At 65.7% G+C, this 19112-nt stretch overlaps 2 protein-coding genes across 2 annotated transcripts in view; one reads left to right on the top strand and one right to left on the bottom strand.

Annotated features, from left to right (window-relative positions):
• Positions 1–8777, top strand: part of USP31 (ubiquitin specific peptidase 31) — a 77134-nt gene extending 68357 nt beyond the window's left edge. The window contains exon 20 of the transcript XR_010391546.1: positions 6798–8777. The gene's annotated coding sequence lies outside the window, so the exon portion shown is untranslated. The remainder of the gene's footprint in view (positions 1–6797) is intronic.
• Positions 758–12259, bottom strand: HS3ST2 (heparan sulfate-glucosamine 3-sulfotransferase 2). The gene is made up of 2 exons (XM_026103968.2): positions 11754–12259; positions 758–1881 (listed from the first exon to the last, which is right to left on the bottom strand). The coding sequence occupies exons 1-2, from the start codon at positions 12257–12259 to the stop codon at positions 1263–1265; spliced, it is 1125 nt and encodes a 374-aa protein (XP_025959753.2). The 3' UTR covers positions 758–1262.
• Between the last annotated feature and the right edge of the window lie 6853 nt (positions 12260–19112).

The following is a 19112-nucleotide window of genomic DNA, read 5'->3' as shown; positions in this document are numbered from 1 at the left end:
CCTTGCAATGGATTGGAAATGGCTTTTCCGCTGCGAGTCCGGGATTTGTGCGTCTCGCTGTGAATGCTTTTCTCCTTTGAAGGAAAAATCATACAAGAAAATATCCCATCTTCCTGCAGACTGCTCTTAATCCCGTGCTCCCCCTCCGCCTGCCCGCAGCTCTCTGGGCACTCTCGCTCCGGACTCCGGGTTCCCGCAGCCGCGGGGTGCTGCCGGCACAGGGGCGATGCCGAGCGGAGTGCAGAGAGGGCCCTGCAGAGTCCGACGGTTACTCTGGTTTTAGCTCTGGAAATCGGAGCCAGGCATGGCGGGAGCCTCCCGGCTGCTCCGGACCGCGCTCCGCCGGGGGAGCCGGGCTGCAAAAGGGCCGTGCGAGTGCAAAGCCCGGCGGGGTCGGCGCTCCCGGAGCCGCCCGCGGCTGCTGCCGGCCCCAGCGCTGGGTGCTGCGAGCGGCAGGGTCTCCCGCAGGGCCCGTGTGCTCCCGAGCGATGCCGTCGCCCGCTGCGAGGCACGGCTGCTGCACGGGCACCGGGGCCGGCACGGGGCCCTGCTCGCCGCCCCGCCGGCTGCTTCTCCAGCCGTCCATCCGCCCGCAGGTCCGGCAGCATCCCGGCTGGGCGGCCGGTCTCCCGGTGCCGCGGCGGCTTGCACGGCTCCCGGCTCGCCCTAAGGGCAGCCCATCCGTAGGGACCAGCGGCCGTCGCTCTCATTACCCCCAGGGCTCGCGTGCTGCACAAGGAGGCTCGTGCCACCGCCGTACCCGTAACAGCAGGAGGCTGTGCTTTATTCACAGGACAAAATATCGTTACAACATTTGTCAAAGACATTTTTTTCTCAAGCAGATACATCTCGCCGTCCTCGGGGCCGCGCGCAGCGGGAGGCACGGCGGTGCAGGCTCGCCGGCCCGCGGCACCGCAGCGCTGCCCGGGGATGCGCCGGCCTCGCCGGGGCGCGGAGCAGGGATGCGCTCGGTGCAGCCCGCGCGTGGGGCCATCGCGCCCCGGCCCCGCTCCCCACCGCCGCACCGGGAGCACGAGCCTCAGCGAGCCCCGAGGCGCTGCCGTGGGGCCGGCACGATCCCGCGGTGGCCGGGGCCGGCACGCTGCCTCTGCCGGCTCGGTGCCCCGCGGCATCCCGGGCTGCCCAGGGCCGGGGAGGCTCGCTCCCGGCTCCGGCCGGCGGGCTCCGCGTGGAGGACTGCTCCCGGCCCCGCGCGCAGGACCGCAGAGTGCTCACGTCACCGCGGCTCTGCTCCCCGGGGCTTATTCCCACCTGAAGTCCTGCCCGACTGTTTCATAGAATTTGATATTATAAGGTCTATAGAAGTCCCGGAGCTGCTCTATCACCTCCGGGTCTATCTGCACGTGAGTCCTGCCTTTGGACTTGCCCAGGCAGCGGGGCGAGCCGCTGCTCTCCGTCTTCTTCAGGCAAGGAAAGCCTTTCGTCTTGTTGAAGTAGAAGTGCTTGTCCGTGATCACCCGCTTGATGCCCAGGAAGTCCTGGACCTTGCCCATCTCCCCGGCGGGGTCCGTGATCAGCTTTTCCCCGCTGACGAAGTGGATCTGGGAGAGGGGGAAGTACTGGAGCCAGCTCTGCAGGTGCAGGGCGTACATCCCGATGCGGATGGCGTTCCAGGAGGTGTCCACCAGCCCCAGGCTGCGGTTGCGGAAGGACAGCACCTCGAAGGTGGGGATGTCCGGCTTCTTGGAGAGCGTCTGCGTGTAGTCCGAGATGGCCCGGGTGACCGGGTTCCTCACCACCACGATCAGCTTGGTGTCCCGGGACATGTTGAAGATGCGCCGCGGGGCCTCCTTGGTGACGAAGTAGCTGGGGGTCTTCTCCACGGTGATCTGGCTGTCCAGCGTCCGCGGCATCAGGCTCCTGCAAGCGAGGAAGAGGAGGGTGAGGAAGGCGTGGGAGCCTGCAGAGCGCCCACACGCGCGGCACGGCCCGGCTCGGCTCCCGGGACTGGGCACACCGGGGCAGGGCCGGAGCCAGCGGGACCAGGGGCCGAGGCCGAGGGGCGGCCGGGGCTGCTCCGGCTCCGCCAGTGTAAACTCATGACCAATTTAAGGAAAAGCGCGAGCTCAGCCCGCAGCCGCGACGCGCCTCTGGCCGGAGGGTGCGGGAAGCAGAGGGGGGAGAGGGCGGCAGCACCGTGGGATGGTCCCGCACAGAGCCGGTGTTTCTGTGAGCCCGAGCCGGCGCTGGGAGCCAGACCGCGTGTACCGCCGGGAGGGGAGGGGACCGGCCGGGCGGAAACCCCGCAGCCCCGCTTAGCGCTAATTAAATCATTGGCTCCGACATGTCAACACCCAAATCAAATAAAAACTAATGGGATGGAAAGATTTATAAATTGGGCTTGTGATACTGGAGTAAACTACTAAACCCGTTGCAGGCGGGTCTCCCGCGCCGCGGGGTGCCGGGGCCGGAGCGCTGTCGAGGAGCCCCGGCTTTGGCGAGAGCGGGGACGTGCCGCCCCGCCGCAGCGCTCGGGGATGCAGCCCTGCGGCCCTGGCCCTGCGAGGAGCCGGCCAGGCTGAGCCGGCACCTGATATTTCAATTATGTTTATTGCTCGAAAGCATCTGCTACTTTTTCTGCTTTGCAGCGAAAGTTGGTGACTCGTACTCGTAAACTCGTCGATTTGAATTTAATTGTGCGGAGGAACACAAGCCATAAAGCACCGTCGGGCGCTGCCTGGGGACAGCTTTACCGAGAGCGGTGAATCGTGCCTCCGGGAACGTTTTGTTTAAAACAGAGGCCGTGTGTTTAACGCAAGGTGCCCGCAGGTGCCCAGCATCGGCGACGTCGCGCCCGCACGGGCGCCCGGCCGTCCCCGCGCGCTGCAGCAGCACCAGCCCTTCCCGGAGCCGAGGAGCCGCGCGCGATGGAGGACGGCGGTGCACACCTTCGGCCCGTCCCGGCACGGCCGAGGCCTCTCTGCAACGGACGGGGGGCTGGAGAAGAGCTGGTATAAAAATCATTTTGATAGACTGGCTCCAACGCAGTGACGCCTTGGGATAGCAGCAGCTGGAGAAAGCAAACATCAGCAGCCCTGTCTGCAGCAATCCCGCTGGAGAGAGCAACGCGCTGATTTATTCATGGGATAAACCATGCAAAAACTTCCCGGCCACGCTGCCTTGCTGCAGCGAGGGGCTTTCTGAGAGCGGCATCGCAGTCTGGGGGCTAAAACCAGACACCTCCAGGGACGAATCCTGCAGCCCGCGGAAACAGCAGCAGTCAGTCCAGGTCCCCAAAACGAGACCTGCATGGAGGAAGGTCAGCGAGGCCGGCGCAGGGAAGGGCCGGGTCAGCACCGGGTGCCGAGGCAAAGGGCCCGGGGGGGGGTGGAAGCCGTGCAGTCCTCCCGGAGCTCAGCAGCACCGGGGCGGGGGCCGGCGCTTGCCCGAAGGGGTCCCCTCCCCTTGGCACAGCACTTCGCCTGCTTTGCAAAATTTCCCCCCAGAAAAGTAATTCCAAAACGAGTTTGCACTACTGACCCGCCCCGCGCAGCAGGCTGGGGCCGGTGCCTCGGTGCCCAACCGCACTCGCTCTCGGACAGTCTCCTCCTTTGAAAGACAACAAACTGATCAGCATAAATTAACAGGGCTGTTTTGCAGAGGCACCCGGACGCCGACGTGGCTTAATTGGCCTTTCCCACCGCTCTGCTTCAAACCCCATAAATCCCAATTATGATTCCCAGTGTTTAATGACTGCCGGGAAATGCTAATTTCGTCCCGGCACCACTGCTGCTATCTCCACATCACAAACAAGTCTCGCCATCAATCAGCGCAGGACAGCTTTATAAGCAATTCACTATTACGATATATCGGTGGAGAATCATAAAACTGCTGTTTCATTAATGGCTCATCTTCAGGCTTGTTAGAGTTTCATTACGTGAGCTATTAGGTCTATGTATTTAAAAAATGAAATTACAGGTTCTAATCAATTATGAAAAATGCAAAATCACTGCATAATAAATTACCGAGATGAGATGAGGTTTTTTTTTTCAAATGGACTCCCAGCGTTTGCTGCTCCTGAACAACAGAGACTGCTGAGACAACAAAACACAACCCGAACAGATAAATAAATCACCAGTGAAACCATGCAAGGGGGAGAAATGTCATCCAGACATTCATCTTTACGTTAACGGCGGGATCCCCAGAGCTGCAAGAGCTGGGAAATGCATTGCAAATTTAATTACAGTTGACTTTAAAATGATATTTTTGGACTTCTGCATTCACAAAGTTATTTGCATACAAATAGCATGTCACACAGTTTTAAGCCAGGCCTCGTGCATTTAGGGTTGAAGGCTTTCAGTACCCCGCTCGCTGTGCAGCGTGCCAAGGGCTCGAGGAAGAGCCGTGCCCGGCGGCTCGGTGCGCTGCTTTGCTGAAGATCCCCAGTGGGTTTCAGCACCGGTTCCCCGGCTCATGCGACCCGAGCGGGTCAGAGCTAACGCGGGACGGTCATGTATTAATGACACGGACAGGAAGGGACCCCCGGGGCACTCGGTTTCCCATGCTGGTGTCCCTGCAGCCCCTGGCCTCGGGCACCCTCGCGAATGGGGCTCGGGTCGCTCCTGAGCCCGGGAGGTGCCAGGACCGCGCTGGGGGCTTTGCGCCCCGACCCCGCTCTCACGAAACCCGGCCCCGGCCAGCAAGGAGCCCCCAGGGCCGACGGAGCCGGTGGTTCTGCAGCTGCCCCCGCACCAGGGGCCTGCGAGACCCGGCAGAAAACACGCCGGAGTCATTCCCACCCGGGAGCGTGCGCGCAAGGCGGCCGCACTTTGTCCTGGTGCAGGAAATCTGGGATGCAGCAGAAACGGCGGAGGCTAAAACAGCTGATGCAGAGCAAACACCAGGGCAGCTCTGCACGGAAATCACCGGGGACGCAGGGGAGCAAATGCCACGCAGCTTCGCAGAGACGCGGCGGGCGCAGCACAGCCGCCACCGGCTCGCTCTGCACGGCCGGGAGCGAGCGAACACCGCGTGTGCCGCCGGCGCGGCCGTGCCCAGCGCTCCGCTGCAGCGCGATCAGCAGCAGCACCACGGCCGGGGCGTGCGACCGCCGATGGCCCCGCAGCAGCCCCGCAGACACCGGCACGCGCTGGCACGGGGCTCTCCTGCGAGGAGCGCGAGGAACCGCCCGGGCTCGCCAAAGCAGCGTCCGGGCTAAATCCCCCGCTTGACGCGTTAATCTGGCAGGAGGCACAGCATTAACTCCTCTTGAATTAGAGATTATTTTTATTACAGCTACTAAACTCTTAAAGCCCTTCTGCGCTGTTTTATGCGAGCACTAACGCTCCCTTCCACCCTGGAGACGTAGCGGCTGTGTTTGAGCTCGTTGTGGGAGTGCAGGGGACGAAGCTGCCCAGGGCGGCTGGGGAACCACCGGTGGGCTCTGAGCGCCGTGCCGTGCCGTGCCGCAGCCCCCGGGCCATGCCATGCCATGCCGTGCCATGCTGCAGCCCCCGTGCCGTGCCGTGCCGTGCTGCAGCCCCTGGGCCGTGCCGTGCCGTGCTGCAGCCCCTGTGCCATGCCGTGCCGGGCTGCAGCCCCTGTGCCGTGCCGTGCCGTGCCCCCGCCCGCAGCAGTCCCGCTGCCAGGCCCCGGCAGCCTCGGCAGTGGCAGCGTGGGCGGCGAGCGCAGGCACCTCCCCCCGAAGCAGTTAACTGCTCAGCAGCACCTTTCCTAGACCCTGAATTATTAATTTTCTCATAATCTGCCTGTGGGCACCCTGCGGCCCCTACAACACTCCCGCATTAAAGAAACATCGGCTCCCTCGCCGGCCGCGCGGCTTTGATGTCGAACATGTGCGAAACTCTCCCAGGGATGAATTTGTACGAAATCTCATCAGACGATTGAGACGTTGCAGATGAGATGGGGGGGGTGCACGGTCGATAATCCCGTCTCAGCACCATGCTCACCATGTCGCCGGCCCGATGGCGAGCGGGGACGGCGCCGGGTCAATATTTGCCTGTTGCAGCTCGCTGTGTGCGGAGGCTTTGGCGGCTCGGGCGCGACGCTCCTCGGAGGCCGAGCGTGTGTAATCCTGCGCTTCATCCACTTGTCGGCACAAAAACAAACTGTTTAACGTGGCAAAAAAAATCCCAAGTGCTGGCTGCCGCGGCGAGGGCTGGGTTTTCTCCCCGACGCCGCGGGCACAGCGGGCACCAGGGAAGCGGTGGGGACCGCCGGGCCGGCGCGGGCACCGCGCACGCGGGGCAGGGCCAGACGCAGGTGCATCGGGGCAGGAGCATCGCGGCCAACGCGGCCGCAGCGCGGGAGCCAGCAGCCACATCCCTCCCTGGAAGGACAGGGATGACGGCAGCACTGACGTGACGGGGAGCGGGGGACAAGCGGGTGCTGGGAGCAGGATTTCCCGTGCTGGGGTTCGCCAGGCAAGACAGGTCGGGTGCCTCCTCCTAACGCCCTGCGTTTTGGAGCCGCTGATCGCCGTTTCCTCCCCCCGGGAAAGGCTGTGACTAAGTCCGGGGCTCCGGCCGGGGCGGCCAGGAGAAGCTGGCCCAGAGCCGCTGCCCAGCTCTGGCTGCTGGCTGCGAGCAGCAGGGCTCTGCGCCGAGCCCTGCGCTTCAATGATGGATCGACTCCCGTTAATAAATGTTTATGTTCAAAGAATTTGCACCAGCGCTCGCAGACAGATAATGAGGGACATTTCAATGCACACCAGCAGTGCGCGCACAGTAATTAACTTTGTTGCTGATTCATTTTTAATCATTTAAATGCTCCAGAGATTTGTGGTGTCCTTTAAGTCAACAAAATCTTTTCCAAAGGGCAGGCTGCCGACGTCCTCCAGCAGCACGAGCCGACGCATCGTTCCCGTCTTCCTGCGTAACCGGGCACCGCGGAGCGGCCGGCAAAAGGAACCGGCGGCGGCGGGAGGAGTGCGGCGGCAGCGGCGGCAGCGGCGGAGGCAGGCGGGCGAGCAGCCGGCGCGGGCAGGGGCGCCGAGGCCAGACGACGCATCCTCCCTCGGCAGCTCCACGAAGCGCCCGTGCTCACGGCCATGTGCGGTTAACAGCTGCATTGCACACCGTCGAAGCAACGGCTGGAACGAACCGCGGTGTTTATATATAAGGCCGCAGAGGACCGAGCAAGAGCACGCATCGTTAGCGCTGAAGACGAGGCACCCGCACGGCTCCGCCGCCCCGCGCTGCTCCCGGCGCCTTTCCTGGGGAAGCGCTCCCACGCCCCGGTTGCTCTGCGGACCCGAGCCGGGGGCACCGCCCGGGCCGGGGCCACCCCGGTGCCCTCCCCGAGGGGCTGCCGGGCAGGACGGGCGCCCGCGGGCACACGAGACCAACGCACGTGACCAGCCCCCGCCGGAGGATTCTCGCCCGTTCCTCAGAGACAGGACACGCTCTGAAGTCAAGGAAACTTCAAAGCATCCTTGAAGCTTGCTGCCTTCCTCACTTCTTACTAATTAGCTCTAGCGAAATGCACTGCCAGGCTGGCCCACAGCACGGCGAGTGTGTCGCTGGGCAGAACCTGGCGGGCCCCCGCTTGCGGGCGAGCCGAGCCGGCCATTAGCGGGGAGCAATTAGCGCAGCAGAGTGCAGGCGCTGCGGCTCCCGTGCTCCCTGTGCACTGCCCGGAGGGGCTGGTGGCGATGCTCCACGGCGGCGGTGATGCTCCGCGGCGGCGGTGTCTGCTCGCCCTCGGGCGCTGGGCTTGCTGCACGGGAAAGCCCGGGCTCAGCCGCCCGGGGAGGGGCTGGCGCCTGGCCCTCGCCGCGCCGCGGCAGGACTCACGCGGTGGATGGGCGCTGGAGCCCAGACGGGGCCGTGCACCGCGGCGGTGCCTGCCCCCCCTCCAGCGGGGCCGCAGCACGGGAACGCCGCAGGCGCGGGGATGCTCCGGCCACGCTCCTTCAGAGCAGCTCGGTGTTTGGTTCGGGACGCTTCAAAATGGGGTCCCCAATGGGCCCCCGGTGCCCTGCCTGCTGCACGGATCCAGCCCTCGCCGCGCTAAGGCAGCGGCGGCCGGGCTGGTTTCCCTTCCGACTCCCCCGTCCCCTCCAGAAGGGTTTTACCGGGTGCTAAACACGCAGCCTGCCTCCCGGGGTGCAGCAGGGCCCGTCTGGCAGAGGCCAGGCTGCGTCGGCAGCCCGACCTGCTAGAAAAAGCCCCTCTCTGTGTGTAACGCATCTCACGGGAGTGCAGAGGCAATCCCGGGGAGGAAAGCTGCGCCCCGAGACGCTGTGATCGGAATCGCTGCTCCGAGTTAACTGCAGATTGAGAGACACTGTCTTCCCTGTGCTCTGGACAACGCTGAAGGTTACTGGCACGCTCCACCTGCAGCAGGAAAAGCTCTAATCGAACGTTTAGCCCAGGATCGGTGAGGAATCGATACTCCCCAGTAGCTGGCTGTTTGGTTTCAGTTGTCTTAAAACAGATCTTGCTAAAAATACCTTTCCTGTAGTGTATCTCTGGCTAATGAGGCGGATTAGAGAGGATGACGGGAACTGGGAGAGGCAGGGGCGTCTCTGCTCCGCAGTCATTAAGGAGGCAGCTCCGGGCTGCGTGGGCTGTTTGGGGTGTGGGAGAGCGCGGCGGGTCTGGCGCTCCGTCTGCCTCAAAGCGCCCAGTCTCCCGAAACGGGAGCAACGGCTCTACGGGGGATGGCAGGAGGCAGGACGGGAGGCACCAGGAAACGGCTGGTGCCGATAAACAAGAGGTCTGGAGGCAGCGAGGATGGGAGGATCAGGAGATACACCCCCACCTCCCTTCTGACCAACTTGGAGGCAGAGAAAATGCAAAAAAAAAAAAAAAAAAAAAAGGAAGTGATGTTTCCCGAGCATCCCGGGTGCCCAGCTCGCGGGCTGCTCTTGCCTGCGTCAGAGATGTGCTCACCCCTTCCCCTGTGCTCCCTGCCGGGATGCTGCACGGGAAGCCTGTGCCTCCCTCGCGGCTCGCATCCCCGCGCATCCCCTGCCTGCGCTTGCTCTGCCCGTCTCCGCGATGCCGCCACCGTCGCCACCCCGCTCGCCGGCCGCCCTGGGCTCCTGGCGGAGGGACAGGAGCTAATCACGCTGCGGGTTGGACCTGCTGCATATTTAATTGCTCCATTTGCAAGCAGTAAAATCAATTCCACATTTTATACATTAGTGGCCTCTGTGCTTAGGTTTTGGCACATTTGTGAGATCAGAAAAAAAAAAAAAGTAATAAAACCAGGGAAGTGTCATTTAATTGTTTTATCGGAGCTAATTTGGTGGCTTCGCCGATCGGGCGTGATCTCCGCATCGATCCGGACACAGTGCCAGGCCCCGGGCAGCGCGCTCCTCGCCCGGCCGTGCTTGCTGCGCCCGCGGGGCCTGGCACCACCTCGCTCCGGGGCCGCGGTCACGGGCCGGGTGTTAACGCCCGCTGCGCCCTCCCGATCCGAGGGAGCCGGTTCTCCCGGGGGAGGCGGGCTGGACCACGTCCCCATGCCAGGAGCGCCTCTGCGGGAGCCGTGCTGGGGGCTCAGCCCCAGCGCCAGCAGCAGCTCCCTGCTCCCGTCCAGGGGATGCACAGAAGCCCCCAGCCCGTGTGCGGCAGTGGCGGCTCAGCGGGACCCCGCAGGGACGGAGGGGGTCTGTTCCCCGCGACCTGCTCCACCGCTGGGCGCAGGTCCAGCGGGAGCCAACACCTGCCCTGCGGCTCCGAGGCCCCTTTCCGCGGGCCGCTGCGGTTCCCGTGTGGCACGGCTGCGCGGCGGAGCTGCTCCCGCCGGTCTGCTCCCGGGCCGTGCTGCACGGGTGGGAGCGCGTCTGACGGCAGGGGAGGGGGCAGACCTGCAGAGGGGCGGGGGGGGGTGGAGGACACCGCTGCAGCTCCTCTGCAACCCGGGCAGGCGCACGGCTGCCTGACACCACGGGAACGGCCTCGGAGAGCTGCCCCGCGCCTGTCCTGGCCCTCCGGCACCTGCGCCGGGACCCCAGGAGCGGGACAGCCCGGCAGCGCTGCTATGGGCGAAGACGGGGCCCGGGCTCCTGCCGCCCCTCTGCCGGGGGCCGCTGAGCTCGCGCAGTATCCGGCGGGGGCTCATCAGACGGTCTCGGACTCCGGGGAGAGGCGCCCCATCCGTGATTCCTCCCCGCCTGTGCTCCAGTCTCAGCTACGCTTGTAAAAGCAGCAGCACATCTCGGCTGTAGGGTCTGTACATGTGGCCCGAGCGCGGCACACGGCACACGGCACGGCACCTGCCCAGGGCTGCAGCAGCCTCGCGAGCCGTCGCTGCCGCCCGCCGCCCCGGGACCTGGGGACCTGGGCACCAGCGCTGCCCGCACTGCTGAGCGGCAGCCGGCCCCGCCGCGGGGGCTGCGCGGAGCGGCTCTGACCCGCTCGCGGTCAGGAACGGCATCTTCGTGCCACGAGCGTGACTCCCCCGAGCAGGGACGAACCCAAGGACCCGGCAGAGCGGCGAGTGAGCCAGCCAGGCACCAGGTCCCGCGGCCTCCTCGGCATCTGACCAGCATCGCCCCGCTCCCGAACGGGGCCGTTTCCACCGGGAGACCACTGGGGCGCGGGGGGAGAGCGGTGCTCGGTACGCAGGGCCCCGCGGCTGCTGCCCCCCCGCCGGCCGCGCCGATGAGCACCGGGTGCCCCTGCCATCACCGCGAGCGCACGGCACCACGGGTCTGCCAAGCCCTCGCCTCGCTCCCAGAGCCCGTGCCCGGCACAGGCGTCGCGGCCCTGCCCGAGAAGGACCTGGGCGCTCCCGGCAGCGCTCGTTAGCCTGCAATGGCGCAGCACACGCACCCGTGCACGGCGCAGGGCGCCTTGGCTGCGGCAGCCCCGGGGGGCGGCCGGGTGACTGCCCGAGCGCAGGGCCGTGCCGGGGCCGTGGGGCCGCTGGCGCGGGGTCCGAGCCCCCAGGCCCCGGTGATCTGCTCGCGGGCGCAGGCTGCGCTCACTGCCCCTCCGCGAGCACTGCTGAACCGAAGGAGAAAGCACCGCTGAACCGAAGGAGAAAGCCTTCGCCAAAATTAAAGTCTCGCCACCTCCTGCCGGAGATGCACTCGCTGCTCCCCACACATCAGCAGCGATCGCAGATGCACTCGCACTTATCAGAGTTCACACAGACAAGGCCGAGGAGGAGGGAAACTGCCCCTTTCACAAAATCCCATAAAACCGGTGGCAAAAGGGTTCTGAAGCGAACGGAGCGGGGCTGCAGCAGCAGGGAGACTAGCAGGGCGTCCTGCGGGTGAGGATGCACAGGCGCTTCGGAGGTCCCTCCACGTTGGCAGGTGTTTCTGCAGGCGGGGAGGGAAACCTGTCCTCGTCCTGGCCCCGGCCCCAGCATCCCAGCAGGACTGGGATCATCCGCACACACAGCAACGCACTCGTGCATTCGGGCTGCAGCAGCCACGTTCCCACGGCTGGGAGGAGGGAAACCAGAGCAGGCTGGGACGCGGGGCTGCCTCTCCCCCGCGCCAGCGCTAGACTGCTACTCCTAGACCCAGCTTGGCACTTCCCCAAGGAGGGGGAAAACTCCCCGGGCGAAGTCGGGCCACAGACTCCACCGCAAACAGAACAAACCAGCCTGTGCCAAACGCCCGCGGCTGCTCCTGCTCCGCGGGCTCCACGGATGCACTAGCGTCAGACGGACGTCGAGATCCCACCATAGGCACGGGCGCGAGACACGCGTCCCCCATCCGCGACCGCGATCCGCAGAGCCGCCCCCGGAGCCCGCGCAGGAGAGGGGGCGAGGACGGGCCGGCGGCGGGGCGGAGGGGCCGGGCTCACCTGTACCACTCGAGGCCGCGGTCGTAGTTCCTGTCGAAGAAGTGGGGCTCGGTGCCCAGGGCGCGCACGTCGGGGTGCACGCGGATGAACTCCAGCACGGCGCGGGTGCCGCCCTTCTTGACGCCCACCACGATGGCCTGCGGCAGCCGCTTGCCGCCCGCCCGCCCCGGCCCCGGCCCCGGCCCCGGCCCCGGCCCCGGCCCCGGCGGGGCGGCGGCGGCGGGCGGCGGCGGCGGGTCGCGCGGGCGGCGGGCGGGCGCGGCGGTGCCCGGGGGCTCGGCGGGCGCCCGCGCGCACGGCCGCGACTTCTGCAGAAGTTTCTTGGCGGCGGCGGCGCTGCGGGCGGGCGCGCAGCGGGCGCGGGGCGCGGCGGGGCCGCCGCAGCAGCACAGCAGGCTGTAGCAGAGGTAGGAGCAGGACAGCGACAGCGTGAAGAGGAAGAGGAACCGCCGCGCCAGCCGCCGCGACGGAGCCGGGGCCCGGCCGCTCGGCGCCCTATGCGCCATGGCTCCATGGGGCCGCGCCGGCGGGCATGGCGCGGCCCGGCGCGGCGCGGCCCGGCGCGGCGCGGCTCAGCGCGGCGGCTGCCCCCGGCGCCGCGGCCGCTCCCGGCGCCGCCGCTCCGGCATGGCCCGCGGCTACGCGGCGGCGCGGCCGGGGCGCCCCGGGGGGCTGCGCGCGCCGCCCCGGCCCCTGCGCGCCCGCGGCCCCGGCGCCGCGGCTCCCATCCCCGGCGGGCGCGGCGCGGCGCTCCGGACGGCGGCGGCTCCGCGGGAAGTGCCGGGGCAGCGGCGGCTGCGCTGCTATTTAAGGGGCCGCCTGACGTCAGCGCCGCCCGGAGCCCCCGCGATCCGCACGGCAGCCGCAGCCTCCCCGGGCCGCGCCGCTCCCGGCCGCCCGCCCCGCCGGCGTCCGCCCTGCCCGGGCCGGAGCCGTCCCTGCCCGGCGACGGAGCGGTCCCCGCGGCCGGAGCGAGCCCTGCCCGGGGCCGGAGCGGTCCCCAGGCCGGAGCTGTCCCTGCCCGGGCCGGAGCTGTCCCCAGGCCGGAGCTGTCCCTGCTCGGGGCCGGAGCGGTCCCCGGGGCCGGAGCTGTCCCTGCTCGGGGCCGGAGCGGTCCCCGGGGCCGGAGCTGTCCCCGCCCGGGGCCGGAGCGGTCCCCGAGGCCGGAGCGAGCCCTGCCCGGGGCCGGAGCTGTCCCCGCCCGGGGCCGGAGCGGTTCCCTGGGCCGCAGCGGACCCTGCCCGGGGCCGGAGCTGTCCCCGCCCGGGGCCGGAGCGGTCCCCGGGGCCGGAGCAGACCCTGCCCGGGGCTCGGAGCAGTCTCCGGGGATGGAGCAAGCCTTGCACTGGCCGGAGCGGTCCCCGCCCGATGCCGGAGCGGTCCCCAGGCCGGAGCAGGCGAGGGGCAGGGTGGCCGCGGGCCGGTGCCGGCAGCGCTCCCCGCCCCCCCTCCCCGGGCGTCCGCGGCGGGCCCGGGCCCCGTCGGTGGGCGGCTGCAGCCGGGCCGGGGCTCCGGGCGCTGCCGCGGCCCTGCCCTTGGCGGAGGGGAGGCTGGTGGCTGCCCAGCTCCAGGACAAGCCCTGTCCTCTGCCTGCTGGCTGCTGCCACTCAAACGCTGCTGCTGGCAGAGCCGAGCGAGGTGGAGACCGTCTGCTGCCCCGTGCCGGGCCCCGCAGGTAGCTCTGAATCCGCTCCAAGTCCCACGCTATCCCAGCGGCTGTGGGGGCCCGGGGGGAGCACGCTGGGCAGGCCCGCGGCAGCCCGCACCAGGCCAGGGCTGACCGCTGTGTCGGCTCCAGGCCGGTCCGGAGCAGTGCCTCCCGCCGCGCACAGACCCCCGGGCCGGGAACCCGAACCGGCTGGGCGCTGGGCTGTCTGCCCTCGGCGGACCTGGGTGCCAGGAGCCGCTGCTTTGGGCGTCAGAAAGGCAGGGTTCAAAGCCTGGGAGGGCAAGGCACGGGCAGACTGGGTAAGTGTTAGCAGCATGGCAGCGTGTCCATCCAGGCTGCAAGGATCCTTCATCCTGGGTGGTGAAGCTGCCCTGTCCCTGTCCCGAGCTGCCTCCTGGCAGCTGCTGAGGGAGGGGACACGGAGCGAGGAGCCCTGCACAGCCACGGCAGTTTCTGTGCTCGGCAGGCGCAGAAAGAAGCCATAGGATGGAGGGACGCTGCTGTAATACACTGTAAATAACAAGGAAAAGCTTGAAAAAATTGCGAAAAATAAACATCTGCCAGTCTGGGGATGCTCGGCCTCACCTGTATGTTTCATGATGCCTGAAAAGCAGGTTGACCCAGGAAGACCACAATGCTGCTGCAGGATATGGTGCGTGCTGCGCTGCCTTATCCCCATCCCTCTGGCACCCTCCACTTGACACTGCTCCCCTCCTCCTCACACTCTTCTGTCCCCGGCTTCTGCTTGGTTTGCTCCTGCTACAGCCAAAGGACTGTGTGCAGCATCACTTAAACCTTAACAGTTATTGTCTCTGCTCTCAGCACAGAAAGCTTGTTCAGCTGCAGAGAACTACTTGCCTTGTTACTTGAGAGGAAGGATGATAATAGGGTGAGACAGGCAAAAAGTGCCAATCCAACACAAACATGGATGCTGCAAACTCCCTGGCAGCCAGTCCAGGGTGGGGATGAGGTTTCCTCTTATGCAACAGCCAGGAACTCGGTACGGATGTAAATAAAGCTGGAAAAGCCTGCTGAAAAGCAGCGCTCTGCACAGCCTCCTTTGCCTGTGCTTGTGTGGGAGCGGTGAAATTGGACCTCACTGCGAGTTTAAAAATAGTTCCTTAAGGAAACAAGAGTCTGATGGCTCAGGAGAGCGCTGGCACCGTAGCCTAGGGCTGAGCCCTGCTGGGGCCAACCCGAGCGTCCTGCCGTGGCTGGCACTGCTGGGCCAGCCTCGCCTGCTGCGGTCGCTGCTGGCCGGTCCCCAGCGGTGCGCCCGCCCGGGAGCCGGCGCGGTGCCAAGCAGGGCGGGAGGTGGAAGGTGCTGGTGGAGCGTGGGCTGCTCCTTGCTGGACCCCTGCAACCCCGGCGCAGGGGCACGGCCGCGGGCGCGGTGCAGGGGGTGCTGCGGTGGGGACGGCGGGGACGGCGGAGGGGCCGTGCGCGGGCTGCTCCCTTTCCGGTGGCAGAAGAGGTGTCAATCACTCAATTCCCTTCATCACAAACCGCCAAAGCAAATCTGTGCAAAAGTTGCCTCTTCCATTTTTAGCAATTTTATTGCCTCCGTGTGGTGATCCATCCTCGGCAGCAAACACATTGCTTAAGCATGAACATTAGAGGCGTCTGGATAAATAAAAGCTGGTGTGGATGCCGAGACACCTCCGGGTTTCTCTGCTTGCAAGGGAGGAATGTTTTGTAAAGCTGACAATTTTGCTTTCAGCCTTTGCATCCTCGGAGGGCAGGCTTCCTCCGTGACATGTTTGCTGTTACACCCGGCTCCACATAAACAACAGCTTTGTGGCATTTTCGGCACTGCCGGGCGCTGCCCCCTGTGCTGACGGGCGCCCGGGGAGCCGGCCCTGCTCCTGCCCTTGCTGGGAGGAGGAGGAGAGCAGCAGCAGGCAGCGCAGCCGCCGAGCTGCCCCGGCGCGGAGGGGAGAAGCAGCCCCCGAGGAGCCGCGGGAGACGCCGCCGGCAGCCAGCCCAGCCGCCCTTCCGACGGGGACGCAGCTGCCCCCCGGCACGCAGACCTCCCCGCGGCACGCGGCTCCGGGGGAAACCCGCTGCTGGGGGCTCCCTGCGGGTGGGTTTGCCGGGAGCACCCGGTGCGAGAGCGCGTCCCGAGCACAGGTAGCCCATGGGACGGCAAAAAGGAAAGATCTCAGAAATACGGGGCTCGTATAAGGTTATTGCAGAAACAGAGAAAGAAAAATCTGTTCCAGGTGCGCATAAAACCTATAGGAAGAAAGAGGAGCAGTAAAATGTAAACTGGAAATAGCAAGCCAGATTAGAGGTGATATTCCAGTCTGGATGTCACCAGGTTGCAGGTAGAGGAGATCAAGGTTATTATGTATTTCCAGAGCCTAAAAAACCCCTCAGGGCCCAAATGCCATTGCTAATCCTGTTTCCTGTGCTTAACGTGTGTATCATTAACAACCTCCTGACTCGGGGCCGGGAGCCGCCGCGTCTCCCGCGCGCTGCTGCGGATGGCTGCATGGCCGGGCCGGGGCCCTCGGTGCTGCGGGGCTGAGCTGCGCCCGGCCCCTGCGCCCGGCATCGCTGCTCCCGCGGGCCCCGTTCGACACGTGCCGGCGGGTTTCCATGCGCTGAAATGTGGGGTCTCCCCAGAGCTGGCAGAGCCCCGAAGTTTCCATCACACAGCAGTTTGCCGGTGGAGACCTTCTGAGTTGTCTTAAATTGAGCCTAAAGCCCCTCTAAGCCCCATTAATCAGTTTTAAATGCACTGTATTCCAAATAAGGTCAGAAACAATAAATTTAATTTCGACTCTGGCTCAAGCTACTTTGGCCATAATTCTCCGGCTCTTGCCCAGCCGGAGTAGCCAGACCTGGCCGCACCACGCAACCTCATTTGATGCTGAAATGTATTTTTAAGCAGGATGGAACGGTGCTTAAAAGCTAAATGGCTTCCCCGGCTGTAATCACTGCTGCCGAGTCCCGGGATGAAAGCCATGAAGCGTGTGGGGGTGGGGAGAGGTTTTAATCTCCCTGAGTAGATTACGGCGATTACTCCAATTTAATCCTCACGTATCTGTCACTGACGCTGCAAAGAACATAACTGACCGGGGCAGGGGTGCACCGGGCCACGGTGCTGCCGGGCCCCTCGCTGCGGGGCTGCGCCGGGGTCGTGCCGCTGTCGGCATCAGTGAGACAACCTAACGCCTAACCTAACCTAAGAGCCGTGTCCGTGGCAGGTCACAGCAGTGTCCCGGCGGCACTAATCCGGCACTGCAGCCTTCCAGCCCAGGGAGCGGGACCGGTCCCCAGCTGCGGCCATGGCCAAGTGGAGCCAGCTGCTGCTGCCAGCTGTGCCAGCTGCAGTGTGCCATGGCATCCATGCCATGCCGTGCCGTGCCATGCCGTGCTGCGCAATGCTGCATCGTGCTGTGCAATGCTGCATCGTGCTGTGCTGCACCGTGCTGCACCGTGCTGCACCATGCCATGCTGCACTGTGCCGTGCTGCACCGTGCCGTGCTGCACCTTGCTGCACCATGCCCCGCTGCACTGTGCCGTGCTGCACCGTGCCGTGCCATGCTGCCTGCCCGGGCTGACCCCGTCCCCGAGGGAAGGGTCCCGGGAGCAGCCAGCACAGACAGGGTGAGCGACCCACAGGCTCCTCACGTCCTGCCCGGCTGCGGGAAGCCCTCCCCGAGGGCAGCTGATTCCTGCTGCTCTCCACGGCCCCCTCCAAAGCCTTCCGGGGGGCTGGTGCCCTCTCCCTGGCCGCGGAGGGCCCTGGGCGGCTGCGGGGGACGTGTGTGTCTGCCGCCTCGGAGACACGGCGCGAGCAGCACCGCGTAGAAAATAATACAGTCGCGAGAGTTCATCTGCACGCTGCCGCAGCCAGGGGATCTGTAGGCATCGCTGCTCCCTCATCATTACACCATTACGCACGCGGCTCTGCCGGGCTCGCCGCAGCGGCGGCTCAAGTTAAATCTCATTATCGCTCCCTGGGGATCGCAGGGGCAGCAGCTAGTTCCCAATAACTAGAAACATCTCTTTGGCTCCCAGGCCTCCGCAATTATATTTAACTGCAAATGAGGAATTTATACTCAAACACAGGCTGGTAATTTTCTTAAAAGCATGTTTTCAGTCTCACCTCGCGTTCAGCATGGCTCATCCATAACCGAGTAACCGTAGCGTCTCCCTGTGCAAACTGCAGAGCAGAAAATGAAGAGGGAGCGTCCCGGTTCCTCGCGGCCCGGGCGCAGTCCCGGAGCAGCCGGCATCGGCGTCCCCGGTGCCCGCGGCCCCGACGGCGCTGCCCGGGAAGCGGCGGTTTCCGCGTGAGTCATGCCGAAGCGGGGAGCCCTCCGCCGCGAGGACGCGATGCGAGAGGTTGTGACAGCAGAACGGCAGACGCTTCCGTGGCAGCTTTGCACTAAAATTAACTCACCTGAAATCAGCTTTTGGGGGCATCGCCACGGGAGTCAGCGCTGCGAGTGAGCAAACGGGCTCGGGCAGGTGAAACCTTCTCCCCCTTTGGAGCCGGGCAGGCGGCAGCGCGCGGCGTTCCCGGGCCGCGGGGAAGGCGAGCGGGCGGCAGCACCCCGCAGAGCAGCACCCGGACGGGCCCGCGGGCTGCAGGGCGCTGCGCAGCCCCGTGCAGAGAGCAGGCGGGGAGGGGGAAAGGGCTGCGAGAGCGTCCTGGTTATACTGGAGCCAAAAACCAAAGCACCGCGTTTCTCTCCATGAGAAGGACGAGGTGGGCATTCACCCCCGGTGACTGAGCTTCCCGCGAGGAGCGCATCAATTCCGGTGCTTCGGCGCGGGGTCTTCTATCACCCCGCGAGCGAGGACGTCCTTAGCAGCAAAACACTGCGGACGCCAAGCCAGATCCATACACAAGGCACCGGTGCGCATCTATCATTTCCCTGGATCATCTCACTAGGCCTCTCCCGGGGGAGCTGGCGCTGAAGTGGTTTTAGCAACGGGCACACGGGCCGCGTCCGGCGGGGTCGCGGGGTGGACGCGGGGCCCACGTCCCGCAGGAGCCGGTGCCGGCACCGCCGCTCCGCTCACGGCCGAGGACAAGTGGGTCCGGCAGCCCGGCAGCCCGCCGTCCCGCAGCGCCCGCGCCTGGTGCCGTCCCGCTGCCCGCATCGATTTGCTCTGGATTCCCCAATTAATTAATCTCAGAGAAATGCAGGGTCTGTTAATTACCCCTGATTAATTAGGGTGAACTTTTAATTGTATTCCTAAGCTGAGACGTGCTGCTCGATAGGCTCCGTAATTAGCGACCCAGCAATCTCCTTTAAACCAATTAGCCCGGTGCAGGCAGTGCAAGGGGAGCCGGCTGCCCCGGGATGCTCCGGGATGCCGCGGTGGTGCACCGTGCCGGCGGCAGGGATGTGCCGCTTGCCGGAGCGCCGGGCCCCTCGCTCCCCCCCAGCACTGCTCCCACCGGGAATGGCCTGCCCGGACATGGGACCGGCGCCCCATCCCCATCCCCGTCCCCGCTCCGTGCCTTCCTCCGCCTCCCTCCCTGCAAACGGCACGGCCCCAGCGAAGGGCACGGGCGGGCAGAGGGAAACTTCCTTCCCGTTGACATGTTTTCATCCTCTGCTGCAATTTAATATCCAGGTCAGGGAGCAGATGGAAACCAGCCCGGCTGTCCTGGATAACGGGGACGGCGGCAGTTGGCTACGCGCGCCTGTTTGCTGGATCGATTG

Source organism: Dromaius novaehollandiae, chromosome 14, assembly GCF_036370855.1.
Source record: "Dromaius novaehollandiae isolate bDroNov1 chromosome 14, bDroNov1.hap1, whole genome shotgun sequence".
NCBI lineage: Eukaryota > Metazoa > Chordata > Aves > Casuariiformes > Dromaiidae > Dromaius > Dromaius novaehollandiae.
The sequence above is the reverse complement of the archived record's forward strand: the minus strand, read 5'-3'. Positions and strand labels throughout refer to the sequence as shown.

Excerpts from the sequence above, each read along its gene's own strand:
- HS3ST2 (XM_026103968.2), bottom strand. The coding sequence starts at position 12,259 with ATGGCGCATAGGGCGCCGAGCGGCCGGGCCCCGGCTCCGTCGCGGCGG. Across the intron at positions 1,882-11,753 it reads CGCGGCCTCGAGTGGTACAG|GAGCCTGATGCCGCGGACGC; the intron begins GTGAGCCCGGCC and ends CCTCGCTTGCAG.